Source organism: Stegodyphus dumicola, chromosome 8 (assembly GCF_044657685.1).
Source record: "Stegodyphus dumicola isolate Sdum_Otavi_A_Nest chromosome 8, ASM4465768v1".
NCBI lineage: Eukaryota > Metazoa > Arthropoda > Arachnida > Araneae > Eresidae > Stegodyphus > Stegodyphus dumicola.
The window spans coordinates 91360233-91384671 of NC_140775.1; the positions used below are offsets into that span (position 1 = coordinate 91360233).

The 24439-nt window shown below is 33.2% G+C and overlaps 1 protein-coding gene across 1 annotated transcript in view; it reads right to left on the minus strand.

The window, feature by feature from the left end:
• Window positions 1-524: 524 nt before the first annotated feature.
• Window positions 525-24439, minus strand: part of LOC118191630 (uncharacterized) — a 139051-nt gene continuing 115136 nt past the window's right edge. The window contains exons 24-26 of the mRNA XM_085823004.1: window positions 19500-19568; window positions 13103-13246; window positions 525-665 (exon numbers count right to left, since the gene is read on the minus strand). Coding sequence (XP_085679130.1) covers window positions 525-665; window positions 13103-13246; window positions 19500-19568 — 354 coding nt within the window. The remainder of the gene's footprint in view (window positions 666-13102; window positions 13247-19499; window positions 19569-24439) is intronic.

Consider the following 24439-nt stretch of genomic DNA (forward strand, 5'->3'; position numbering starts at 1 on the left):
TACATTAAAAAAGAAAAAAATAATAATTTATTCAATATTTTGTTGATCTCTCAGCCCTTAATATCTAGAATAGTAAATCTATGGAATTTTTACTGTTAAATTAACTTCTTTTTTAAAGTTTCCCATATTTGTCATAATCTGCCAATTTCAGTCCGTCGCTACCAAACAGTTTAATTTCATGATTTGTCTTTATGCTTTTTTGTTTCTCGCTAGATGGTATTAAACTAAGGAAAATTATTAAATTAGCGCATTTGTACAGAATTTGTACTACTTGAAGAGAAATCTGCATCTTACTGTGCCAAACTGCACTGAATCTCTTAACTGCTACTTATACCAAGCAAAATTTGAATGTGATCAATTATGGATATTTAATTTAGAATCTGTATTGTACTTTTATCTATTAACAGATTTGTTATTACATCCTCTATTAGTTTTAATATATATCCTGTTTATAAATTTTATGCAGAATTAATTTCCCCATTTCCATATATACTATGTTACGTATGCCTTAAGTATCAAATTCTTCATACCATAAATACTTCATTCGTCATATCGTAAAGAGACAATCCAGAACCTTCAGAGTAGAAGATGACGTGAAGCTGTTTTAAAACTTGCAGTGTTAAGATATGAATAGATTGTTTTCGCTTGCACATAAGCCATAAGTTCTGAAATAAAACATAAGTAAAATTCATATAAAAACAGTGCTCAAATAGCTACATTCAGTGTTGGCTTAAGCATTTTCGCCGCTCTAGGCAAATAATACAGTTGGTGCTTTTCGTATATTCAACGTATTAATACTTGCAATCAAAACATACATTTATTTAATAAACTCAAAGAAGAAAAATTTAATGTTTGCAAATTATAATAAATTAAATATACGGGTCTTTTGTAAGACAAAGATGATAATAAAATGAGTTTTTTAAAATAAATTTCAGATCAGAATGTGGAACTGTCAAAACTCTAGGTCCACCCGTAAATTAGGAAAATTATTTTCTAAAGACTACAAATAAACGCAGGAAGAAATTTCTTCAACTTAAGTTCTAGAAATTTAGTCCCTGCTTCGTGAATATTATCTATTTAGAATCTTAAGTACTTAAATTCGCAAACTTAACTTTGGCTTCCAAGTTTGTGATAAAGAGTGATTTAGTAATTAAAAATCAAACTGAACTTGATTTGCTCCATTTGAAGATCTAAAAATTAGACCTTGAAACTGAGAACCGAAAAATTCTCATCTATTTCATGATTTAGACAAAAGATCATAGATACATTAGAGGATTCTGAATAGGGATACTGCATCGACAGATGATTTAGCAGCATTACTGAGCATTTAATTTAAGGACTGACACCCGCATAGACACCCACATGGAAGGTACAGTGCTCTGTTAATCAAATTCAAATTTTTACACTGAACACCTGCATATTTGTTTTTCATATTAGCACCACTATTATATCACTCACTCCGACAATTACTAAGCTGAAGATTAATCTAGTTCAAATAGTTCAACAAGAATGCTATCGATCTTTGGATTTCAGAAACCAAGTGAACCTTCTTTAAGTCTGAAAGTGTTTTAATTTATTTTAGCATATTTTACAATCAAAAAGGTTTTTTTTTCTTTATGGTTTATGTCTGGTGTGCAGTCAAATATGTTCGAATAATTTTCTACTATAAATAATTTGGGCTTGATTTCCTTTTTAACATTTGCTACCATTAAAATAAAAACTTCATTTTTAATTTTTCTTTCCCAAATGGTAAGCTTGTGTCATTTGCTTTGTCATGATTCTTCAGATATGCTTCTGCAGTAAACTTCTGAATCAAACTGTCCGAGTAATTAGACCAACTGAAGGAAATTCCAATCGCATTCTCAGATAACTTGAGGTAGTTCTGCTTGAAGCCGAGTGATTTTAGCAAGCTATTGAAGAACTACGATTAGTCTCTTTACAACCTCTCTCGAATATTTTCTTTAGCATTCAGTTTTTTTCTTGTATATTGACATTAACATCCTTCTTCCTTTTTAATTTTCTTTCTTTTACAATCCATTGAGTACATGCTTTGATGTCACAAACTGTTATTTTATACTGTTGCATGATTTTCCAGTTCCTTCTAGTATTCATGAGATTATAGCAGTTTATTATTCCGAGTAAGCGAAAACAGCATCAGCATTCCACAAATGTTGATACTCTTTTCCATCGGTATCATACTTGTTCGCAGTTTTCCCAAACACTCATCGCACGACTGAGCTGGCTGCATGGGCGTTTTCAGGGTTTTTTCAACGTGTAACGTGTATATGAGCCAGCTTCCCTTAAAAATTCCTCCACGAAGGCATCCCTTCTCTTAGGCGGATAGCTGCCAAGTGTTTTGCTGTAATCACATAAACTAAACCAAACTCAAACTCTCGTAAGCAAGCTCACACAGGAACAATACTTTTAACTTTGGGATACGTACAAAGGCTGTTTACACATTTTTAGAAGGATTTCAATAAAAAATTTTACAAAAGCAAATGTTTAGGTTAGCTTTACTTGATTTAGGCAAAGCACTCGAGAGCTACCTGCCTAAGGTGAAAGATGCCTTCGTGAAGGACATTCGACCACATCTGAAACAGGCTCGTATTCACGTTTTACACGGGAGAAATCACTAAAACGCCCATGCAAACAGCCCGTTCGTGGGATTCGAACCTCGCACAGAACTGCCAGCATTCGGCGACTTTTTCACTCGGCCGCTTGCAAGTGTTTAGGAAAAAAAAAAAATCCTGACAACAGCTTATTATTTGATATGAAAAATATTAACTATTATAAATTTATTCTTCTTTCAAAATGACCCACGCAAACATGCTGTGGATTGAAGGATATGTTTTTGCGCTTTCCAAAGAGAAATGTTCTTATTTCTAATTTAAAAAATGTCGTAATATGAATGGTATTGAAATTTTTAACTGCAAAATAAGCAACATTATTAATTGGAATGAGAAAAACCGCCAGTCGTTACTTCTACATGGAAAGAAGTCTCCAAACGTCTACCTGAAAAAGGTAAAACTTTGGTAAGCAGAAAAAATCTGCCGACGCAGAAATCGGTTGCAAAGTCTAAGTAAATCTGTAGCCAATACTGAATAAAATAATAAACGAAGATTTACAGCTTAAACCTACTAGAAACCATATGGCTCAACATAGAACAGTTTATAGAAATTCGTATGAAAATTATTTAGGAGTAGATAAATGGAAATATATTGTGATCCTTGATGAAGCGTGGGCTTACCTAAATGACTGCATTAAAAAAAGGCCTATTTCTTATCAAAAACGAAGAGAAAAAATATAGTAATCTAGTTCCGTCAATGGAAAGAAAGTTTCAGCAAGGAGTTTGTGATTGTCGCAGAATTCTTGCAATAAGAAATTAAAAATAAGATGAGTTAAAAAAATGTTAAAATCAATTCAACGTACTGTCAAGAGAAAATTTTAAGTCCTATATTTTCAGAAGAAATTCCATTTCTTTATCCCTGGTTTTCAAAGAATGAAATTTCATCTAGATGAAGCAAAAAGTCATATTTCGAAAAGTACCATTGCTTTCCTGGACAAATATGAATATTGATACATGTACTGTGTATGTACCCTTTCAACGTATTCCAGCAAGGTTCTCTGACGTTTCACCTATGGATTGTTGTGCCTTCATTCTCTTGAAAGGAGTTCTTTCTAAGCACAAACCTACTGCTATAGATCCTGATATTATTAGGTAATCTTGCGTTTTAATATACGTCTGTAACAGACATGTCGATGGAAGTAATAAATTGTTTTTAAGCTTTCCAGATTTTTGCTGAAACTATTAAATTTAGATGTGTAACTTCAGTTTGCTGAATACAGTAGACCTGAATAATTTTGTCAATGTATAGTTTTCTTAACACTCATACTGTTTGCTCCTTTTTTAGGTTAGTTTCTCAACGCTAAGACTTTCCAAAGTTCAGCTTATGCAAGCGTTTCATGTATTAAACGTACCGAATAATTTTATCGTTCCTTCGTTCACTTTAGATCTTACTGTATTCATATCCAGATGGGGTTTTTCCTTCATATTTAAATTAGTGCTGCCAACAATGAACAAAAAAGGATGTTTTTAATGATAATATGAAAATAAACGGGATGTTCGTGTGGATTTGGAGTGACTTAAACTGTAGGTATTATATTCTTTTAATGCGAATTGAGAAGTGATTCGATGACTGATGGTATTGACTAAATTTTACAACATAGAAGCAAAATAACTGTAGCAACAGCGAAACACACAAGGAAAATTAAAAACACAGATGACTTTTAGAAGAGAGAGAGAGAAAAAAAAAATAATTTGAAAATTAATGACTTAGTCCTTACAAAGAAATAATATGATCTGTCAAAAGCTACCTTAGAATGGTACAATTATAGCAATGAAATATATTGTTACGTTTTTCTTTTCTGACACCAGTTCGTTAGCTTATTTTCTTCCTTCACGTTCGTACGGGGTTCGTGTGGATTTGGAGTGAATAACGACGACAGCACTTGATAGAATATCGAAACACACTTTATTTACCAATATTAATCAGGACAGCTGCAAAATCACTTTTACAGTCGTTGAACTGTTATAAACACGTTGACCCGTTCAGCGACACACCCTTCACACTGTTAGGCAATAACGGTGGAGACAGCTTCACTGCACTTCTTACAGCAGAATTCAATGGGAAATTCTTTTCAGTCCCTGCGTGAACGGTTTTGAAATGGCGTTCTGCTTTCCTTTTCTTCCCAACTGATACACTTACATACCACAATAAACACACATTTTTGTCCTTTACCTGGGTAAAGAAGTAATCGGTTTCCTATTCCGAATGAAAGTGGTAAGTTTTTCTACATTTTGCTAGAACACGGCATCATTAGAACAGACATATCTTAGTACCAATATGTAAAACAGACTATCTAAATTAGCAAATGTCTAATATACACCCTAGAAACATAATGTGAGCAATCTCATGCGTATGCAATCAACTATGAGTTGAGGTTGACATTGGCAGTTGCGCGGGAGAAATAAGCAGTTTTTGTCGTCAGCGTCACCTCAGTAGAGGAATCAAGGTTAGCCAATCGGAACGTTAACACGATCTACCGAAAATGTCCCCGCGAACTACTCGTAGCTCGCGATCAACGGTTTAGCAATCACTGTCCTAAAGCATCCCGAAGATGCTCGATAGGATTCAAGGCCGGTAATTGAGCTGGCCACTCCATGCTCTGAATTGTTTGCTCCTGAAGATAATCATCAATGATGCGAGCCCTGTGTGGTCTAGCATTGTCGTCCTATAGCAGGAAACCTGTTGCTCCGGCATAACGGTGCCCATAAGCATCAGGATGTAGTCCTGAGGGTTCCCGGTTCCACGTGGAAAGGCATGGAGGTCTGTGCGTCCACCCCAAAGAGATACCACCACAAACACAGGCACTGTCTTCTCCGAATGCTTCTCTTTCACGGATATTTGATTTATGGCAAAAGGTTCCATGTTCTCTCCAAATCAAATAGCGCCTACTTTCGCTTTGCAAAACCTTGACTCATCCGTAAAGAGAACAGGCCCCCACTGTTTAGCCGTGAAATGGATATGTTGACGTGCCCACCTCAAACGTTCCATTTCTATATTGTGACGTGAGCGGCAAGCAAATGGCTGGTTGCCTCGCGTACAGACGCACATTTGACGTAGACACCAACCTGCTGGTGGCTGCAGCAAGGGACGATTTGAGTTGAGTCGGAAAGGCTATTCTATGCCTTCATACGAATAACAAGAAATATCGGTCAGCGGCGCTCGTCGTAACTGTTCGTCGTCCTTCGCTGAGCCTTTTGGGATGCCTTTTGAGATGCCTTTTGGGATGCCTTTCGAATCTGTAGTTAGAAACTGTTGCCAAAGTTTATGCATCACAGAAGGATTTACATTTAGTAATCTGGCTACTTCTGTCTGACGTGTCTCTAGTCTCCCAATAGCTTTCCATCGCAGTTTTTCGGGCAAATGATACCTGGAGGTCATTATTACGATTTGGTTATCTCGGATTTCTTTTCTCAGTATCACAGCGAAATTTACAGGGTTTCTCTCACACCTGAAGTTTTATGGTCCTCGCAGATGACGCATTTAAACTGCAGCGCCACTCATTTGCATACTGCAGTTTTATTCAACAACATATTCAAATTTTATACGGAATGGCTTATTTTTGGACAAGTTATTGCTATTTTTGTGATTTTTCCTTAGTTTTTTTAAATCGGTATATTTCGGAAAAATAAAGTTTTTCTGAAATTAACTATGAGATGATCTGATTGATATCCTTGTACTGTGATAAAAATTTTGGACATAACTATTTTTCTTTAAATTATGAGAAATATTCATGCTACATACATAAGATATGCAAATTGGAAAAAATATATGATACATGGACTTGCAATTGTTATATAATAGCTTATTAATGATCCGCTAGGAAACAATGTTCTGTTTATAGATACTATGATGTTGGATCGCTCGATTTACACGGAAGATAGGTTCCGCGGAAAACCGTGAAAATTGAAATCTTGGATTTTGCTATGTAAAACCGTGTAAAACTAAAAAAAACTAAATGTGCATAATTTATTTATTTATTTACTTTACGCATTAGGAAAATATAAGATCATTCAAAAAATTATTTTAAGTTTAATCACTGTCATCACTTTCATGAGCTATTAGTCTTTTCTTCTTGATATGTATGATGTCACTTTCATCACATGAGCGTTCTTAATAAGATTATGCTTCAATGGTTGACGAATTAGGGAAGATCTCAGATCGACAAGACTTTGTAGTGAAATCCGTAAGTAACAATTGCCTGGGTTTTTTCCCCCTAAATCTTTGTAAACCTCCTCATATTGATTAAACACTTACTAAGCTTCCGTTGGAATCAGAGAGCTCGTTGAACATTCGTGTCATATTGTAAAAAAATGATTACCGAAATCCTCAAAACCTTCTCCTCCTATAGTTTAGGTCAATTTATTTTATCTGAGAATATTCATGATTTAATGGTAATCTATCATTCTCATCTTTAGCAGCATTGGGTCATACTACTTTCCAGAAAGCGCTCAAGTTTGGTTATTTAATCTGCATATATGTCAGTCCAACATGCTTGACACAATCTAAGATTGTAAATTTCTTCCAAGCATCCATAAGAGACTCATTATTCTCCCTTTATTCTAAAATATACCTGATGGTTTGTTTGATATACAATGCATTAAAAAAGTCGAAATTATTCCTTGATCTAACGACTGTAATAAGGAAGTTGCATTCTTTGGTAAAAAGATAATTTCTACATTTTCGTTTTGTAAATCTTGAGGATGACCAGGTGCATTATCATTTAATAGAAGAGCATTAAAAGGCAATCCCTTTTTACTTGAACAATTTTTGACATCTGGGACAAACATGTTATGAAACCATTCATTCAAAGCTATGTCAGTGACCTATGCTTTCTTATTAGCCATCCAATAAACGAAAAGGTAATTTATGTTTATTCCTTTAAATGAGCGTGATATTTTTGATTTGTTAATAACCAACGGTTTCATTCTATAATCACATGAAGAGCTGCAACAGAAAAGAGTTGTTATACGACTTTTCGCTATCTTTTGACTACTAGATTATTTGCAAGCTTTAGCTGAATAGGTTCTTTCAGGCCTTTTTTTTTTCTCCAGAACGACCCGGACTCGTCAGCATTGAAGGTCTGATAACAAAAGTAAAGGAGTTGGCGGCAATGATTTCAGCAAATTTTGCTGGATATTGTTGTGCTGCATCCGAATCAGCAGATGCACTTCCTTCTTTCAATCTTGGATTATGTAAAGAATGTCTCTGTTTAAATCTCTCAAACCAACCATGGCTTGCGGAAAAAGATTCCTTTTTTTTTTCATCTGACGAAGTCGTCGACGGTGACCGATTCTTAAATGCTTTATAAGTCTTTAAAGCCTTATTTGTAAGAGCATTAATATCCATTAAAATCCGCTTTTGATTTTGGTCTTCTATCCATATTGTTGCGTGCGTGTCATTCGATCCATTACGGGTTCGTAATGGATTGAATGCACAAGTCGATAAAAAGTTAATAAAATTTATTATTATCCCAAGAAATAAAACAAAATGCTGAAATTTCCTCGGTGTATTGCGAATACGGCAAAGCACACTAGGGCTATCTGCCTAAGGGGAGGGATGCCTTCGTGGAGGATTTTCTAAGGAAAACTGGCTCGTATATACGTTACACATGGGGAAAACCACGAAAACGCCCATGCAGCCAGCCCGTTCGCGGGATTCGAACCTCGGACCGAACTACCAGTGTTCAGCGATTTTATCGCTCGGCCGCTGGTGGGCCGAAATTTCCTCGGAGATATTCGTACAATATCGCAATATCTCACAGTAGTTATATTTTAAACTACTAGAATATAAATAGAACTCATTTCAAAGCAGAGAGAAAGATAATCCGATCTCACCACGTATTCGCTACAGTCAATAACAGCACTAAGTAAAGAACTGAACCGAGATATTTTAATCCGGCTTTTATAAGAGTTTTAATCATGCACGAGAACATTCTTGTATTTTCTGGATAGCAAAAGAGTGCAATTACGAGATACCTATTTATTAAATGCGTGTGCTCCTGTAGATTTACTTTTTCGGCGTAGCTTTCTTTTAAAACTCGTCGCGCGCTGCATTGCACTGGGAAATTAAACAATTTTAACTACAATTCTACTAAAAGTAGCTAAATAAATACAAAACCCGTAACAATATCACTAATGACTTTTCCATATTCTCCATTGTATCATCTCTTAGAAAGCTAGCTGTAGATCTGCTTGTAAAATTGGCCGTAAGCAGAATAGTTTAAAGTTTAAGGGAACTCATACACCTTAAAGCCCATAAGATGTTGGAATAGGTGACTGTTGCAAGAATTGGGATAACTTATTTATTTTAAAAGCAATTACTACCAACGTTTTACAGCTGACTACATAATATAGCTGCTTTCTGAAATAGTAATCAAAAAGTTTGTGTTGCCACAAATATTTTTATAATTTAATCCCCTTTGTGACAACATTTTTCGTCATGTCTCCAACTTGCACAGTTTAAAACATTCTGTTTCATAATTTAATTCCATATTTAATATATAGCTTTTATAACATTTGGAAACTACTGTGAACCTAAAATTCTAAAAATTTCATGTTAAATTTTTATTTTATTTTGAGTTGAGTTTATAAAATGTATTTTATTAAAAAAATTTTTAATGTTTTCGTCCATAAAATTTCTCAATATTAAAATATTCATTAGATTGTTGGTTCAGTTAGAAAGTAGTGCCCATATAAAGAATTCCATCCAATTTCAAGTATGTACCATTAGCCATTTTTAAAATATCATGCGCGCAAGGTGGAAAAATGGCGAAATATTTTGTCACAAAGAGGATTAAATTACAAAAATATTTGTGGCAACACAAACTTTCTGGTTACTATTTTCCAAAGCAGCTATATTATGTAGTCAGATGTAAAAAGTTGGAAGTAATAGCTTTTAAAATAAATAAAATATCCCAATTCTTGCAACAGTCGCATATTTGAAGATCATAAGGGGTTTAAGGTGTACGAGTCCCCTTAAAACTGCTTCAAAAATGCACAGTGTTAGAAGATTGACATTCCACTTTAAGAAGTTTTGAGAATTTAAACAGTTTAAACAAACTCTTCAACAAGATCGTTTTGAGACTTTATTCTTCGAGTACCTAAATTCCTGGTGGGAAAAGATGTACAGTTTTTCCTAAGCTTTTAACAGTTATCTTTAGTTAAAGCTACTCTCCTATCCCTCCTAATTTCAGCTTACAATTTCCTATCAGTATATGTTTTCAGAATCGCGGTTAATGCAAATGAGTAAGAGCGGTATTTAAGTCGAAATTCCACTGACTACGTTCGAGAGAGAGAGATTCTGACTAGCGCGCGTTTGCCTTGTGGCTACACTCTCTCTAAGCTATTACTACCCTCTGCCGTATTTCAAGCCCTTGATAGCTTAGCCAGTCGAAGTGATATTTAAGGGCCAACTACTTAGAATTTTGATAGCTTTCGGTTATATATGTTTAGTTAAGATTTATTTCTTATTACTCTTGAGTGGCTCATGTGGAGGCTATGTTGTGCCCTCTGAGAAAGAAGCTGACTGTTCAACTCTTATTTTGAGAAATAAAGGGTAATTAGCCCTTTTTGAGTTTTACGTATCTGTTTCTGAACTAAAACGAATATTTGTTTACCTATTCACGAGGTCCCTATACACTTAGCTGTTAGATAAAGGTTGGAACCCCACAATTTTAAAGATTTTAAATAGGTTTAGATGGAGAATGATCGTGGTCATTGTAGGTCTTTTTTACAAAAAGCCTGAATGAAAATGGTAGATATGTTTTATGGTTTATATGATGGGAAGACAGAGATCATCAATAGGCAGTCACCTCAGACATTGCAGAGTCGTATTGAGAATTTCAAGCAGTCTCTTCTTACCTGCAGCTGTTTTGAATTCTGTTCTAGATAAAAACTTTCAAGTCTTTGAAAGACTGATGCAGTAAACCTGAAAGACACATTTTAATCTGGATAACTGTGTTCCAAGTGTTGGCTGGGTTGCTGACTTAGAATATTTCAAGGGAGACTCAAAAATTCTAAAAATAACTAAATTGAATTAACATGGATGGGTTAGAAACTAGTATCCTGAAATAGAAGATTCCTTTAAAGATAGTTTTATGCAGATGTTTATGAAGTTTTTGAAGATGAAAAGTTTTTATGAAGATGATGGCAGATGGCGTTTACAGGCACTGAAAAGGCTGAAGTTATTGCTGACAGCCTTGCTACACAATTCAGTCCAAATAACGACGTCTACTATAACCGTCCGGTTACACACGCGCATACACTCACGTGTTGAACATTTCCTAACACAACCCATCACGCCTGATCTCAGGCCGTCAGATCCAACTGATGTGCTGGAGTTCATCGATAAAATGAAGCTGAAGAAGGCCCCTGGCATAGATCAAATTTCGAATCGCATGATTAAAAACTTCTCCATTATGTATATTGTATGGATTACGGTCTTGATTAACCTTATGCTTAAAAGGTGTTACTTCCCTGACTGTTGGAAAATTGCCGCAGTCATTCCTATTCCAAAACCGGGTCAAAATTTAAATCTCCCCGTCAACTACAGGCCTTTTAGCCTCTTATCATCTCTCTCAAAAATATATGAATTTGTTTTATTTAAACGCCTCAATGAATTCTGCCGCGATCGAAATTTAATAATCCCGGAACAATTTGGCTTCCGGCCTGAACACTCCACGGTACACCAGTTACTCCGTGTAATGGAATTCATTCACGAAGGCTTTCGTAAACGAGAGAAAACTGGAATTGTCTATCTTGACACTGACAAGGCCTTTGATAGGACTTGGCATGACGGGCTTATTTACAAGTTCAAGTGGCTTGGTTTTTCGGCACAACTCATTAAAACTATCAACTCGTACTTGACGGGTAGATCCTTTCGGGTGCGAGTTCGCCATGAATACTCAACTTCGCGTCCAATCTGTGCTGGGGTTCCATAAGGAACCTCAGCTCAGACCTGAAATGTTCAACATCTACGTAAATGACATACCTAAGTCACCTAATGTCGATCTAGCTTTATATGCGGACGACACAGTCATCATGAACCAACATTTCAACACCTCCACGGTAATTTTTGCACTGCAGAATTATCTTTCAAGCCTAGAGCTCTGGCACGGACTTTGGAAGATCAAAATTAAAATGTCGCTAAATGTGCTGCCACTTTATTTATCCGAAGTACTTTAACAAATTTTTCTAACCTGCAGTTCTTCGGAGAACCAATTCCCTGGGTTCCTACCTATAAGTATGAGTCATACTTGATTCAGAATGAACTTGGCAACCTCACATTCAAAAAACAATTTCCAATGCGAAGGTTGTTAAAACCCAATTACTGCGTTTTTCGCTAGAAATAGCGACCTGTCTACGAAAAACAGTATTGTAGAAAGAAAAAGACACGAAATTTTTGTAAAATACGTGAAATTTGGTAGTTGACTGATGGAAAGAAAGAAATGACTAGTGGATTCTTATGGCCTTTTTAAAATGTTTTTCATTACACTGAGATGCAAATTGTTTAACCATTTAATCAGTAATGCTAAGTGAAAAGCTTACATTAATAGTAATTGCTATTAAGTATTTTAGTTGTTGATCAAAATCCGACTTGGAGTGCACAGGAAAGAAGGTATAAAAAGAAGCCGATTACCATTTAGTTAAATGACTGGATTTGAAATGTGATAGAACGCAAAATGATGAAGATTTGCGATATAAAGTAGTGCTAAAGTATGATATAATTCATGTGAACGAGATGTCAAGAGAATGAAGGGACTTGGATGTATCAAGTTCAAAAGTGAATTGAATGGCAGGACGAATGGAATTTATTAATGAAAAAACTTTCATTTAATTCTTCTTTATTATCGCCAAATAAAGTGAACGTATCCCCAATACAGCGAAACTAAACTGGGAAGTTTAAATAATTTGGATTCATAATAATGCATATAGGTGTCAGCAAGAAAAGGATTAAGAGGGCTTCTCATAGCTAATCACTCAGTCAGGTGGAAAGACGTATTTTGAAAAACAAAATGTGTTTATTTCAGACATAATCGAGTAAGGGAAATTAAATGATCAATTTCAATCGATGCGTGAGAAATGAAATTCTCGAAGTCTGATTTCTAGACATTTTAGCCCACCTTCCACTGGAACATTGGGGAATAAGAATTTTATATCAAAAGAAACAATGACGAAATTTGTAGGAAATATATCCTTCGGACTCACTCATAAAAATCGCTTACCTTTAGTAAATTGTGCCAGACTGCATGGTTTACACAAAATCCATAAAAGTGGCATTCATTTCTATCCTATTATATCGAATTTAGGTACCGCTTCTTACCAATTAACTAAATATTTAATATCTAGATTTTTGGCTTTACCAGTTAATAATAGTTACAACATAAAAAATTCAATAGAATTTATAAATAAATTTTTAAAATATTAATTTACACAACATATTTACAGCATTTAAAAAAAAATAGAATGATAACATACCCTTCTATAACGGAGACCATCTTTAAGATTTGTCACTGCAATAAGCCACATGTACTTCAGACAAATGTAAAATGGTTCCCATTTCATATTCAGGTATAATATTTCTATTGATTCATCTATATAATTGCACAAATCTGCTGTTGCCTAAAAATATCACAATATCTTTGTATGTTTCCCCGCAATCAAATAAAACAAATTACTATAATTACTGAGCATTTCTTCTTTTTCATATTGTCTCATATCACTTGAGATATTTCATGACTTAAGTTATAATACGTTTCCCATTTAAAATAGGATTTAATACAAAATAACAAGATTAACAACTGGGAATAATATTAGCAATTATATATAATGGGAACAATATTAGTAACAATATATATTTGAAATAATATTAACTACTGGGAAACCTGCATCTTTATTTGCACAGTTATTTTCAGATACAGATAACAGTTATTTTGAGACACAATAAAGCAATCTTTCATTTTTAGAAGCGAGGAATTCTGGGTAAAAGCTCTGATTTACCAGTAGAAATATTGCTGCATTAAAATTATTAAATTAAACTTAACAGATTTCGGTGACTTAATTATCGAACGAAATTTAATTCATCCATTTTTATCAGCTCATATTCATTCAGTGCTACATTGAAAACAAACACTACATTTCTTTTTAAATATTTAAATTTCTATTAAATTGATGCTCTTTTAATTTATGATGAATTCCCTGCATTCTTTCATCTCAAAAGTAGGGTTTAAATATTGTCGTGTAATATATAATATTCATACTTATATAACTGCTACAAATAAATTAAAAGAAAACTGTAATATTTCTATCACTTTTGAAACACATATTTAAAATTCTTTTATAATTCCATTAGAAAGAATTCTGTTAATTATGTTTTAGAATTTAGGATACTAAATTATATTAAGACCCATTATTTAGCTAATCAGAATATTTTATAATAGAATTTTTGTTCTGTATAATCAAAAATTATATATAACACAAAAAGAACTCAAAAATAAGTTTTTTTTGCAAGCAAAATTTCTTACTAGTAGGTTTGAATTCAAAGAAATTTAAATGTAAAACTATTTCTATTTTCAGAAAATAAATTTTTAAATGACTGATATAAGACATGAAAAATAGAAAAAGACGTAGCAAATATTGACGTAGAACGTAGAGAAGATAGATCGCAGATCCATACTGATGAGGAAGAATTCTGATTGCGTAGTATGCTAAAATGTTGAATCCATAATGATTAAAAAACTTGACAGCAGAGAAAGATTAAATTTCATTTGACATTTGTAGCCGCATGATACTATTGCGATAGGAAGAGAGCACGGTGCAAATTGCGTCCAAGCGGCAACAGATGTAGAAGCGAAGTGTGCACTTATCCAGTATGGAAACTTACCACGAGTAGGTTTCGGTTTAGGTTAGAAAGTTTTCAGTTCTCGAAATTTTGATTTCAGGTTCCATATTAGCTAAATCATCAACGTTACTCAAACCATGTGACATAGATTGATGTAGAAATGACGCAGTCCGGTGACGCAGTTACGATTTTTAAAAGCCTATTGTTAAATTGAATTATAAAGCTGATTTACATACGAGTATTTTTTATACTACAGATACACACAAAATATATATATATCGTATATATATACATACATCCATTTGTACATATATATTACATATATACTTATGTATTTACAGTATTACAGAAATTTTTTACAACAAATATCCTAATATCATTTCTGTGCAGTATGCTGCTGAAAAATTAGTTAATTACAGACGAAAGGTGATAAATGTTTTCTGGATTTCTTCTGGTGTATAACACTGAATTGATGGGTTTTTTACATTTTTATAAGGAGATTTTGGAATTATAATGATTTTAAATTTCATTTCTTTCATGTCTTCGTGGTATTAGCTCGAAATTTATTACTTTTTCGTCTATAATATACTAGAAACTTTCATACTATTTTCCAACTACAAAAATAACTGATCTACTACGACTTACCTAGAATTGGAAAGAAGAAATGCTCAGAGACTTAAAGAGACATATTAAATCACACATATTAAATAGCACACATAATAAGCAAGATTTAGACAAGAAAGTTCAAATTTTAAAGGATGTTTTCACCATTAAGAAAACAGACAAAGCTAGTAAAAACTTTAGTATTATTTGAAAGAGTTTCTACTATAATCTGATTAAAAAAGAACTCTAAAGCGCATAACCTTCCATAAAATTAAAACTGCGGAGAAAGCTGGACTGCAATTCATCGTAGACTTAAAATCACTACGAATAAATTTTACAACCTTTATGCTTTGCCTAAATTTCACAAAACGTCAGTCAAATTTCTATTCATAGCTAACGAACCGGCAATTATATGAAAGAAATAGACTAATGTTTTACTAAAGTACTTTAAAAAGTTCTCTACTTTATTAAAGATGCACAGATGCAAGACCACAATTTCAACTGTATTATAAGTAATAAAGACCCGATACTACTAGAAGCACTTTAAAAAATTTTTCTGTTACGACTTTGAGAATTTATACACGGCTCTTCCTTTACAAGAAGACTTTGACTGTCTTTCAACTCTACTAGATTTGTTTCCGCAAATTATTACTGTTATTTCCAAAGAAGAATGCCATTTATTAAAAAATATTCTTTTTAATAACTCCATTGCTTTAATAATACTTTTTTTAAAACAAATCAACGGAATCCCGATGGGAACTAGCACAAGTTCTGAGATTTGTAATTTGTACCTTTCCACCAAGGAAATTCATTTCCAACAACAGTTATCTCAAGTACAACGTTCATATTACTCTAACATTTACAGATACATGGATGATATTATTGCAATCAACAACTTCAATCAAATAGAATACGATCACATGTATCCTCTTATTTTTGAAGCTCAATAAAACTAACTTTCAACAAGATGTTAATTACCTAGATTTTCAAATTACGATTTTTAAAGGTATTAAAATTTACGAGAAAGAAGACATTTTGATTTCCTTACTATAAAATTCCTCTATTGGCACTCCAATATTTTCAAAAGACTAATGGTTAATACCATACATACTCAACTCCTTAGAATAAAAAATATTTGCAACAATGTCGAGTACTTACAAGAAGAAATCACTAACTTAGTCAAAATTCTCTTAAAGAATAAAACACCTCTATTCAAAATTTTTATATCTTTAAATATTTCTGGTATAAACTACTTTTTTTAAAAATTTCTCATCTAAAGTGAAATGATAACTATTACTTGAACCTTAATCGGAGGTAATAGTTGGATCACTACGATAAGAAATTTAATGTAAATATGTAAAAAGATCTTGTTTCTTTCCCTTTTAATTATTACTTATACTATTTTCTACTATACTGTAAATTTAATAACTGGCAAATCTTGCTTTTACTAAAAAAGTGGGGCTTCTAGTTTCAAAGACGTATTGTACCCCGATTACGTGAAGACGTTAATCTTTTATAACCTATATTTTCTCTTTTCTTCAACTTTGAGCCAGTTCTGTTTTCGCGTTTTAAGATGTTGCAGAGGACAGCATCTTTCAGAAGTTTCTTATGCCGGCCAGTTTGGATTTGACGTTCACCCTTCTCGTCGGTACTGATTTTTACAGACAGCATCCAACGTTTGGCAGCCCACACACAAAGTTTAACAGGATAGGACATGTTAAACACACGTTAAAATACTTAGTTCTGCTATTGGACACTTTGAACCTTATCGCATACCTTTTCCAGGAAATAAAAAATTTTTGCTTTTCCAGATTAGCCTTGAATTCAAATTTCGTTTGCAAGGAACACAGTTTGGTGGTCTTAAGATTTCAGTAAGTTTGCATTTTTTTCAAATTTTGTTTCAAATAGGTTTCAGTTTTCAACTGTTTTAGGCTCAGATTAGATTTTATTATTTATAGAAATCTCTATGAAAAGTTTTTTGTTTTCTTGGTATTAAAAGTTTAGGTTAGCATATTCGGGGACCACACAATTTTTGAGTGTTGTTTAAATGACGTTTGATTTAAAGCATATTTGTTTTGATCTTTCTTTATAATTGCTTTTGACTATCGGATTTACATATAATGTTATTAGACCGATTTGATTTTCGTCGTAGAGAAATAGTTTTTTCAATATACACTCACTTCCGAAAGTTAAGCACAGAGAGGAAAATGTTAATTTCCGGAAGCCAATCAGAATTGAAGAGGATGCAATTCGCTGCAGAGGTAGAAGGAAGTATGTAAATATGTTAGGTAACAGCCAATCACACTTTCATGTCAAGAAATATGCAAAAAAGGCAGTCTAATAAGAAGCCTGCTTTATGAAGGGTTACAGAAGTTGACTGTAAGTGCTGAAAGAAGGTATTTAAATCTTTCGTACAATTTGTTTTCAGGACATACGTGTTTCTATGATTTACAGAAGAGGAATGGAAGATTCTGAGTGCGGGCGTGCTGTGGGGCGCATTGAAGCAGGACGGCCGATCACAGATCTCGCTCTTTTCTTCGGCGTTCATCATTCTGTAATTTCATGCTTATGGAAACAAATCCAAACCATACAGACAGTTATCCGAAGACCCGTAGCCGGTCGCCCAAGTGTTCAACCCCTGCGGAAGTTCGATATATTGCTATTGTAGCCACGCGGAATCGCAGAGCGACCTCCACACGTGTGACATCGATGGTTACAGCGTCCATTGGTAAGGCGATATCTGCAGCTACTGTACGCCGAAGATTACATATGAGTGGACTGTACGCCTGGGTACCTCAAGTTTGTATTCCTCTATCCGTCCAATCAAAAGGGACACGATTACAGTGGTGCCGGGATCATGTCAATTGGAGTGTGTCTGACTGGAACAATGTCATGTTTACTGATGAGTTAAGATTTGCTCTGGAGCCAGATAACAAGCGTATAAGGATATGGCGTGAACAACGAACACACAATCAGTCCCAAAACATCACCGAACATCACGCATTCCGAGGCGAAGAGATTGTACGCTGTAGCAGTTGGCTCTACTTTTGTTTTAATAGACGATAACGCACGTCCCCATAGAGCTGACATTGTCGATGACTACCTGGAGAGTGAAGGGATTGCACATATGGCGTGGCCAGCATATTCGCACTGCCTTAATCTCATTGAAAATATCTGCGATGTTCTCGACCGTGCTGTAACTTCACGTTTCCCACCTCCTGCCACTCTTATTCAGCTGGAAATTTCTCTACAAGAAGAATGGCGATTGCTTAATTCTGCGGTGGTTGACCACCTAATTCAAAGCATAGTCACAAGGTGTAAACTTTGTATACAGATGAGGAGGGATCATTTACCGTATTAATGTCCTCTTTTCTCATTTTATGCTGTTTATTTTCATTTTATACATAATTCTGTTTAAGTCTCCAGTATGTCATTATCTAATAACTTACAAAAATTTAATATTGTTTTCAGTTCTGTATATAATTATTGATTTTGTTTTATGCATAAATATATATGCTACTTTCCTGCCGAATTTTGTGTCAATCAAAGCACTATTTGTTGATTTTTTTGCATTTTACATCTTCGTGCTTAACTTCGTGCTTAAGAAATTGTTTTTATTGTGCTTCGCATGTTGAGTATCGTGGAGATTATTTCTTAGAATTTGTTTCTATATTAATTTTCTCAATGAAAAAAAGTTCGACTGTATTTCTTGTTTGTACATGCATGTTTGTCATACGTGTGTACCGCACCATAAAGTTCATAATTACATTTTAGTACATGATTTACATGTACATTTACTGTTTGCTACATGTAGCACGTCCCGTCTTACAACATAGGACATGCTCGTGTAGTCGGACCAGCCGGTTTATTAGGACCAAAACGATCGCTTCCCGATGTGGTCCGATTAACCGGAATCGACTGTATATATATAATAATTTAAAATAAGAAATCTTTCCATGTACCATCTCCAAGGAACACAAATTAAATTTAAAACCACGAAAGAAAATATTTTAGAATGTAAATAGCATGGTAATGTATTACAATACAATGTAATAGCATGTAAATGTAAAAATACAATGTGATAGCAACGTAAATAGCATGGTAATGTAATGCGTAATGTATTACAATACATATATATGTGTATTGTAATACATTACCTATTATTGCATAAGTGTGACATTATTTGTAGCCAGGTTTAGCAAATAATGTTTTTCCCTCAATTTTATTTTCATTTATAATTACCTAATTCCACAAATTATCTCTGTTACTACATTAAGAAGTACCATTGTAACTGTTAAAAAGTAAGCAAAAGGTGATAAATTATATATTGCATATAAATATTTAAACTATAAATAGATAATCTGTCAGCAGTGATTTTAAGAGTAGAAAAATCTTAGAAATAAAGATGTAAATTTATATTTTTCTCCTTACAGGGGATTTTGAAACATCTGTGCAGCTTCTAACCATCTCCTTTACCAGCTTTCTCAGTTTTTCATCAAACTGTAAATATAGGAATAAAATAAATATAGGAATATAATAAATCAATATTATCAGATCAAGGATAACATTATAATTGGTCATTGGGAAAATATTGCGTGTATTTTTTAATGTTTCTGAATTTAAGAATTTACAGTGACTTCAAATCAGACTTTAAATGATTTAAGCACAATTTATTTTTTTACAAACTAATATAAAACACAGAAACATATCTCTGTTTCCATGACTTTCCTTCTTTTTAACTTTAATGTATTATATTTTTCAAATACTTTTCATATTTTCAAAACATTTTTGATTCTTTTTAATGAACCATTTTTCAAACTCTTAAAAATAAATTTCCCGCATATAACCAATTGAGTGAGAAAAATATTTAGTATTTTTTTAAAATACAGACACATCTTAATTTTTTGTGTTTCAGAATGTCGTGATTTTTTGTTTTGAGTGTTTTTGGCAATCTCCTATCACGTCAATCAATCAGTGACATTTTACAGCTATAGTTGCTCATTTTGTGTTACCATGTTACATTCTATTAACTTCCTTAATGTGTTAAAATTAATATTCTTATTATATTAAAATAAGGCTAAATAATAGTTTCGTCGTGGCGCATATTCATTCGGGATTTAATATACAACACTAAAAAATATTGCTGTAGATTTCATTTTTTCTTTTGTTAAAATTTACCACTATCCATCTAACGAATATATTTCTCTTCCTCTCCTAAATATTTTTATTGCCTCAATGGGCATATAAAGTCACTTAGAAAGTCAGGTGTCCTTTATTTTATCCAAGAGTACTAAATGAACTGCATTGAGAACTAAACTGTGCATCAGCAATGCCTGATAGCTTAATTGGTACCATGGAGAAGGAGTATTAAGCTTCCATTTATATCTGAACCTAAACATTTTTTATATTAATATTTTTCTTTGTATTTTTTTGAAAAAGTACTTGTTAATTCTTTATTTTTATTATTTACATAATTTTTGTTAAACAATACTTTATCGTTCTTTCTTCAGCAAAATGAGTAGAAATCCTTCGAAGCCAAATAAATGTTGTTTTATCTAGACAATGCTAAATTTTACATTTTTTATCTTTTTTTTATCTTAAGTACTAGCACCTAAAACCTATTTGCTCCTTAACTTCTGGAGGAAAATATAATGAAAAAGAGAAACAGCCTCTCTACTTCAACGGTTGTATTCCGAGTCTTTGGGGGAGAGAAAAAAAAAAGGAAAATTCACATGGAAGACAAAGAAGAGCTTTTTTGTGACATCTACTCTTTCAGATCGTGTCAAAAACAGAATTCTACAAGCCTTCTGTGTCGCATTTGTATTAAGATAGAAATTTACATCAATGTATGCTCTTCAATATTTCTTTGTTTTAATACACTTTGCTACTTAACTGTTATACTGTGAATATACATTAAAACTTTGATTACTTAATCTTCAGTAAGGCGAAGGTTTCGAGCGAATGATTTTTCGGAACTAGAAATTCAAAGGTGAATATCAAAGCATAGTTGAAAATGATACTATTTCAAAATTCAATTTTTATTTTTAAATAGGTGTGTTCTTTTAATTTTGGTTTATTGAAAACCTGGCTATATTTGGACTGATTCTTCGATTTTACTATATAAGCAAACTTTCTATGCGTTATATACTTATTTCTTAGCGCATAGTTTCAAATTAAGTATTTAATAACATATTACTTTTCGTCATATCCCAACGTATAGTAACATTTATGAAACTTAAATTTTTATTCTAAACCTCTTAAAAAGAATGTTCCATAGCTAGTTTTTTTTCCTGATACTATTAACGGTAATTCAAAAATATGCTCTTTAATATGATAGTTACTGATCTAAAAAATTGTCAACATTACGTGATTTAGATTATGTGCACCCAGTTTTTAGATTATTAGGTGGGATAGAATAAAATTGGATTCGGGTAAGCAGAAACGTTTGAGAGATGCTTTGTGTTAGCAATTAATTAGTTCCTTTATTAAAAACACATTCCGTCAAAACATTAATTGTTAAATACTTGCTTTATTCAGAAACATTACCGTCAACATTACTGCTCAAAAACTTACAGTTAAAAATATTATCGTTCTGAAAAAAACTGTTGTTGCCAATTGGGAAAATACATTTTAAATAAAATTAATACGTTGCGTTTACATTCGGGCATCCTGACTTAATTACGACCTCGGAACATTAAGAACTTATATTTAAAAAATTTAAATCTCTAATATTAATGTTTATAGTTCGAAAGTCTTTATCTGTCATATAGATTCACCGTCGTTTTCTATTCTTTTTCCGTGTCCTAGTTTTAGTAATATGCGGCGTGTTGTTATCGTTATCCCCAGTAACACTAATGTCATCACCATCATCATCGTCTTCTTCTGATTCAGCTTGACACTGCCATGACTTTAATTGGCTCACATGAGCTGTCGTACTAAAGAAATGTCCTTTCACCTTCTCTTCTAATTGAGTCACTCTATAGGTATCACTTGGTAAAACTTCTGTAACTACCAAAGGTCCTCGATACTTTTGTTGTGTTTTGGTTGATTCTCCAGTTGATTTAGGTACTCTTCTTATAACTACTATTTCTCCTCGTTCGAATGTTAAAGAATTACTTTTCTTCTTGTCATAATTTGCTTTCATTTTCATCTGTATATCTTCAATTCTCTTCTTTAACTTCTTCCTTTTTAGATGCTCTCTTTTACCAGTAATTACTTTCTTAGGTGATCTGTCTATTCCCTCATTTATCTTAGATTGCTTTGCAGATGGATTTACATCTTCCCGAGGTTTATTTCCTTTTGCAATATCTTTCTCCGGTTGTCTTTTGTTTCGTTTCTCAACAAACTTATTTTCCTTTAATTTTGTTTCTTCACCAGCAAAATTATCTATTTCTTTTTGTAAACTTTTTTCTTTCCCTGTATTAAACTCTTTCTCAAGTGTTGTAATTTTACAATTCTTACTATATTTCTTAAGCTTTTGATTATAATGCTTTTCTTGAATAGACTTACATTCTTTAATATTATTGATATCATCACTTCTAGTTTCTTCTTTAGGATATTTATTTTCTTCACTTGTATTCTGTTTAACGGTTTTCTTTGAAGTCCCTTTCCTTTTGAGTGATTTTCTACCTTTGGAATTAGTTACTTTTACAGTATTTGTATTTTCAAACTTTCCATCATAGTCCAGAGTTGCTGCCTTTTCATCGTTGTAGTTAGTGACTGGTATCACTGTTTCTCAATGTATTACTTCCAATAATGAGCCCAACTCATCTTCCGATCCACTTATTAAAACATAACCGTTATTTATTTCATCAGTTTTAACTTTCACGAAATTAACCGTATTACTTTCGATTTGAGTTTCTTGGGAAGCCTTCAGTTTAATTCGCGGAGTGTTGCTATCATTTTGCAACTGTGAAAATGGGCAGTCATTAGCATAGCGTATGTGCAAGGTATTTCCTATCTTGGCGTATGCAATATGCGGTAAATCAATCCATGTTCGACCAACTAATAAGTCGCATGGTTGCGTTTCATCTCCTACAATTAGAACTGTAATGTCCTTTCCTTCCACATTATCAATCTCTAAGTTAACAGTTACTTTTCCCAATGTTCTAGCGGCTGGTTTATTCTGGTTCCCAAAGCCAAACAATTCCTCCACATCAGGTTTTACAATAAGATTCAGTCTCTTAGCCGCAGACTGTTTCAATAAACACGAACTAGAACCCGTATCTATGATTGCAGTAATTTCTTCCCCATTATTGATGCGAGCATACTTTAAATATACAGCTGGTGAAACACCTGAATTCTGGTCCACGGATAAATTATTTTTAACATTTGTCAAGTCTGGATTCTTAGACGTACACCTTTTAAAAGTATGACCCTTTTCATTACATTTCCTGCAAATAATTTCTTTTTTAAGCTGAGGACAATCCGTCGCTATATGTCCATAATCATTACAATTGAAGCATTTCGGCTCACCTTTTCATTGCGGATGCCAGAATTATATTCCCTTTTCCTTTCGTCTGTTTTATAAAACTTATCTCTCAGATTGTATTTATTATCAAAACTGTTTTTAAAACCCACTTTGAAATTACCATCTGTCTGCATGGAATCGTTAACATTTCTTTGTCTTGAATACTGATTATAGGATCCTTCATAAAATTTAGAACCAGATTTGGGCTTAGAATTATGCCTAAAAGTTTTATTTTCTACTTGAAGTACTTTTATCCCTGCCCGAATATTTTCATATTCATCTAGTTTTTCAGCTAACTCTTCAGGATTAATGAATTTAGACCAATCATCAATGAAATGGTCTCGGATAGCAGCGGGGACCCTCTTCTTTAATTGATCAGTAATAATAAGTTGTTTTAAAGAGTCAAAATCTGTTACATTTAATCCAGCAAGCCACTCTTCAAAATAATTTTTTAATTCAAACGTGAAGTCCTTCCACGTATTACGCAAAGTTTTAATATGATCAACGAACTTTTGCCGAAACTGTTCAGGGCTTAACTTAAATTTTCTCAGTAGCAGTTGCTTAACGTGCTTATAGTCGTTAGCTTTCTCTTCTGATTCACGGGCAATTAATTGAGTTATTTCATAAGGCAATAGACCCAACAGCTGAGAAACCCAGTTTTGTTCTTCTAACCCAATACGTCGTGCCTGTCTCTCAAATAAAACTAGATAAAAACTTATATCACCTTCATTCAAATCATACTTATGCATTAATTTACTCATATCACAAATATTACTTCTACTAACATTAGAAGGAACAGAATCATTTACATTACTACTTCTGATTTCCGCTTCTATTTTCAATTTTTCAAGTTCAAAAGTTCTTTGCTTATCTTTTTCTTCCATTTCAAATGCTCTTTGCT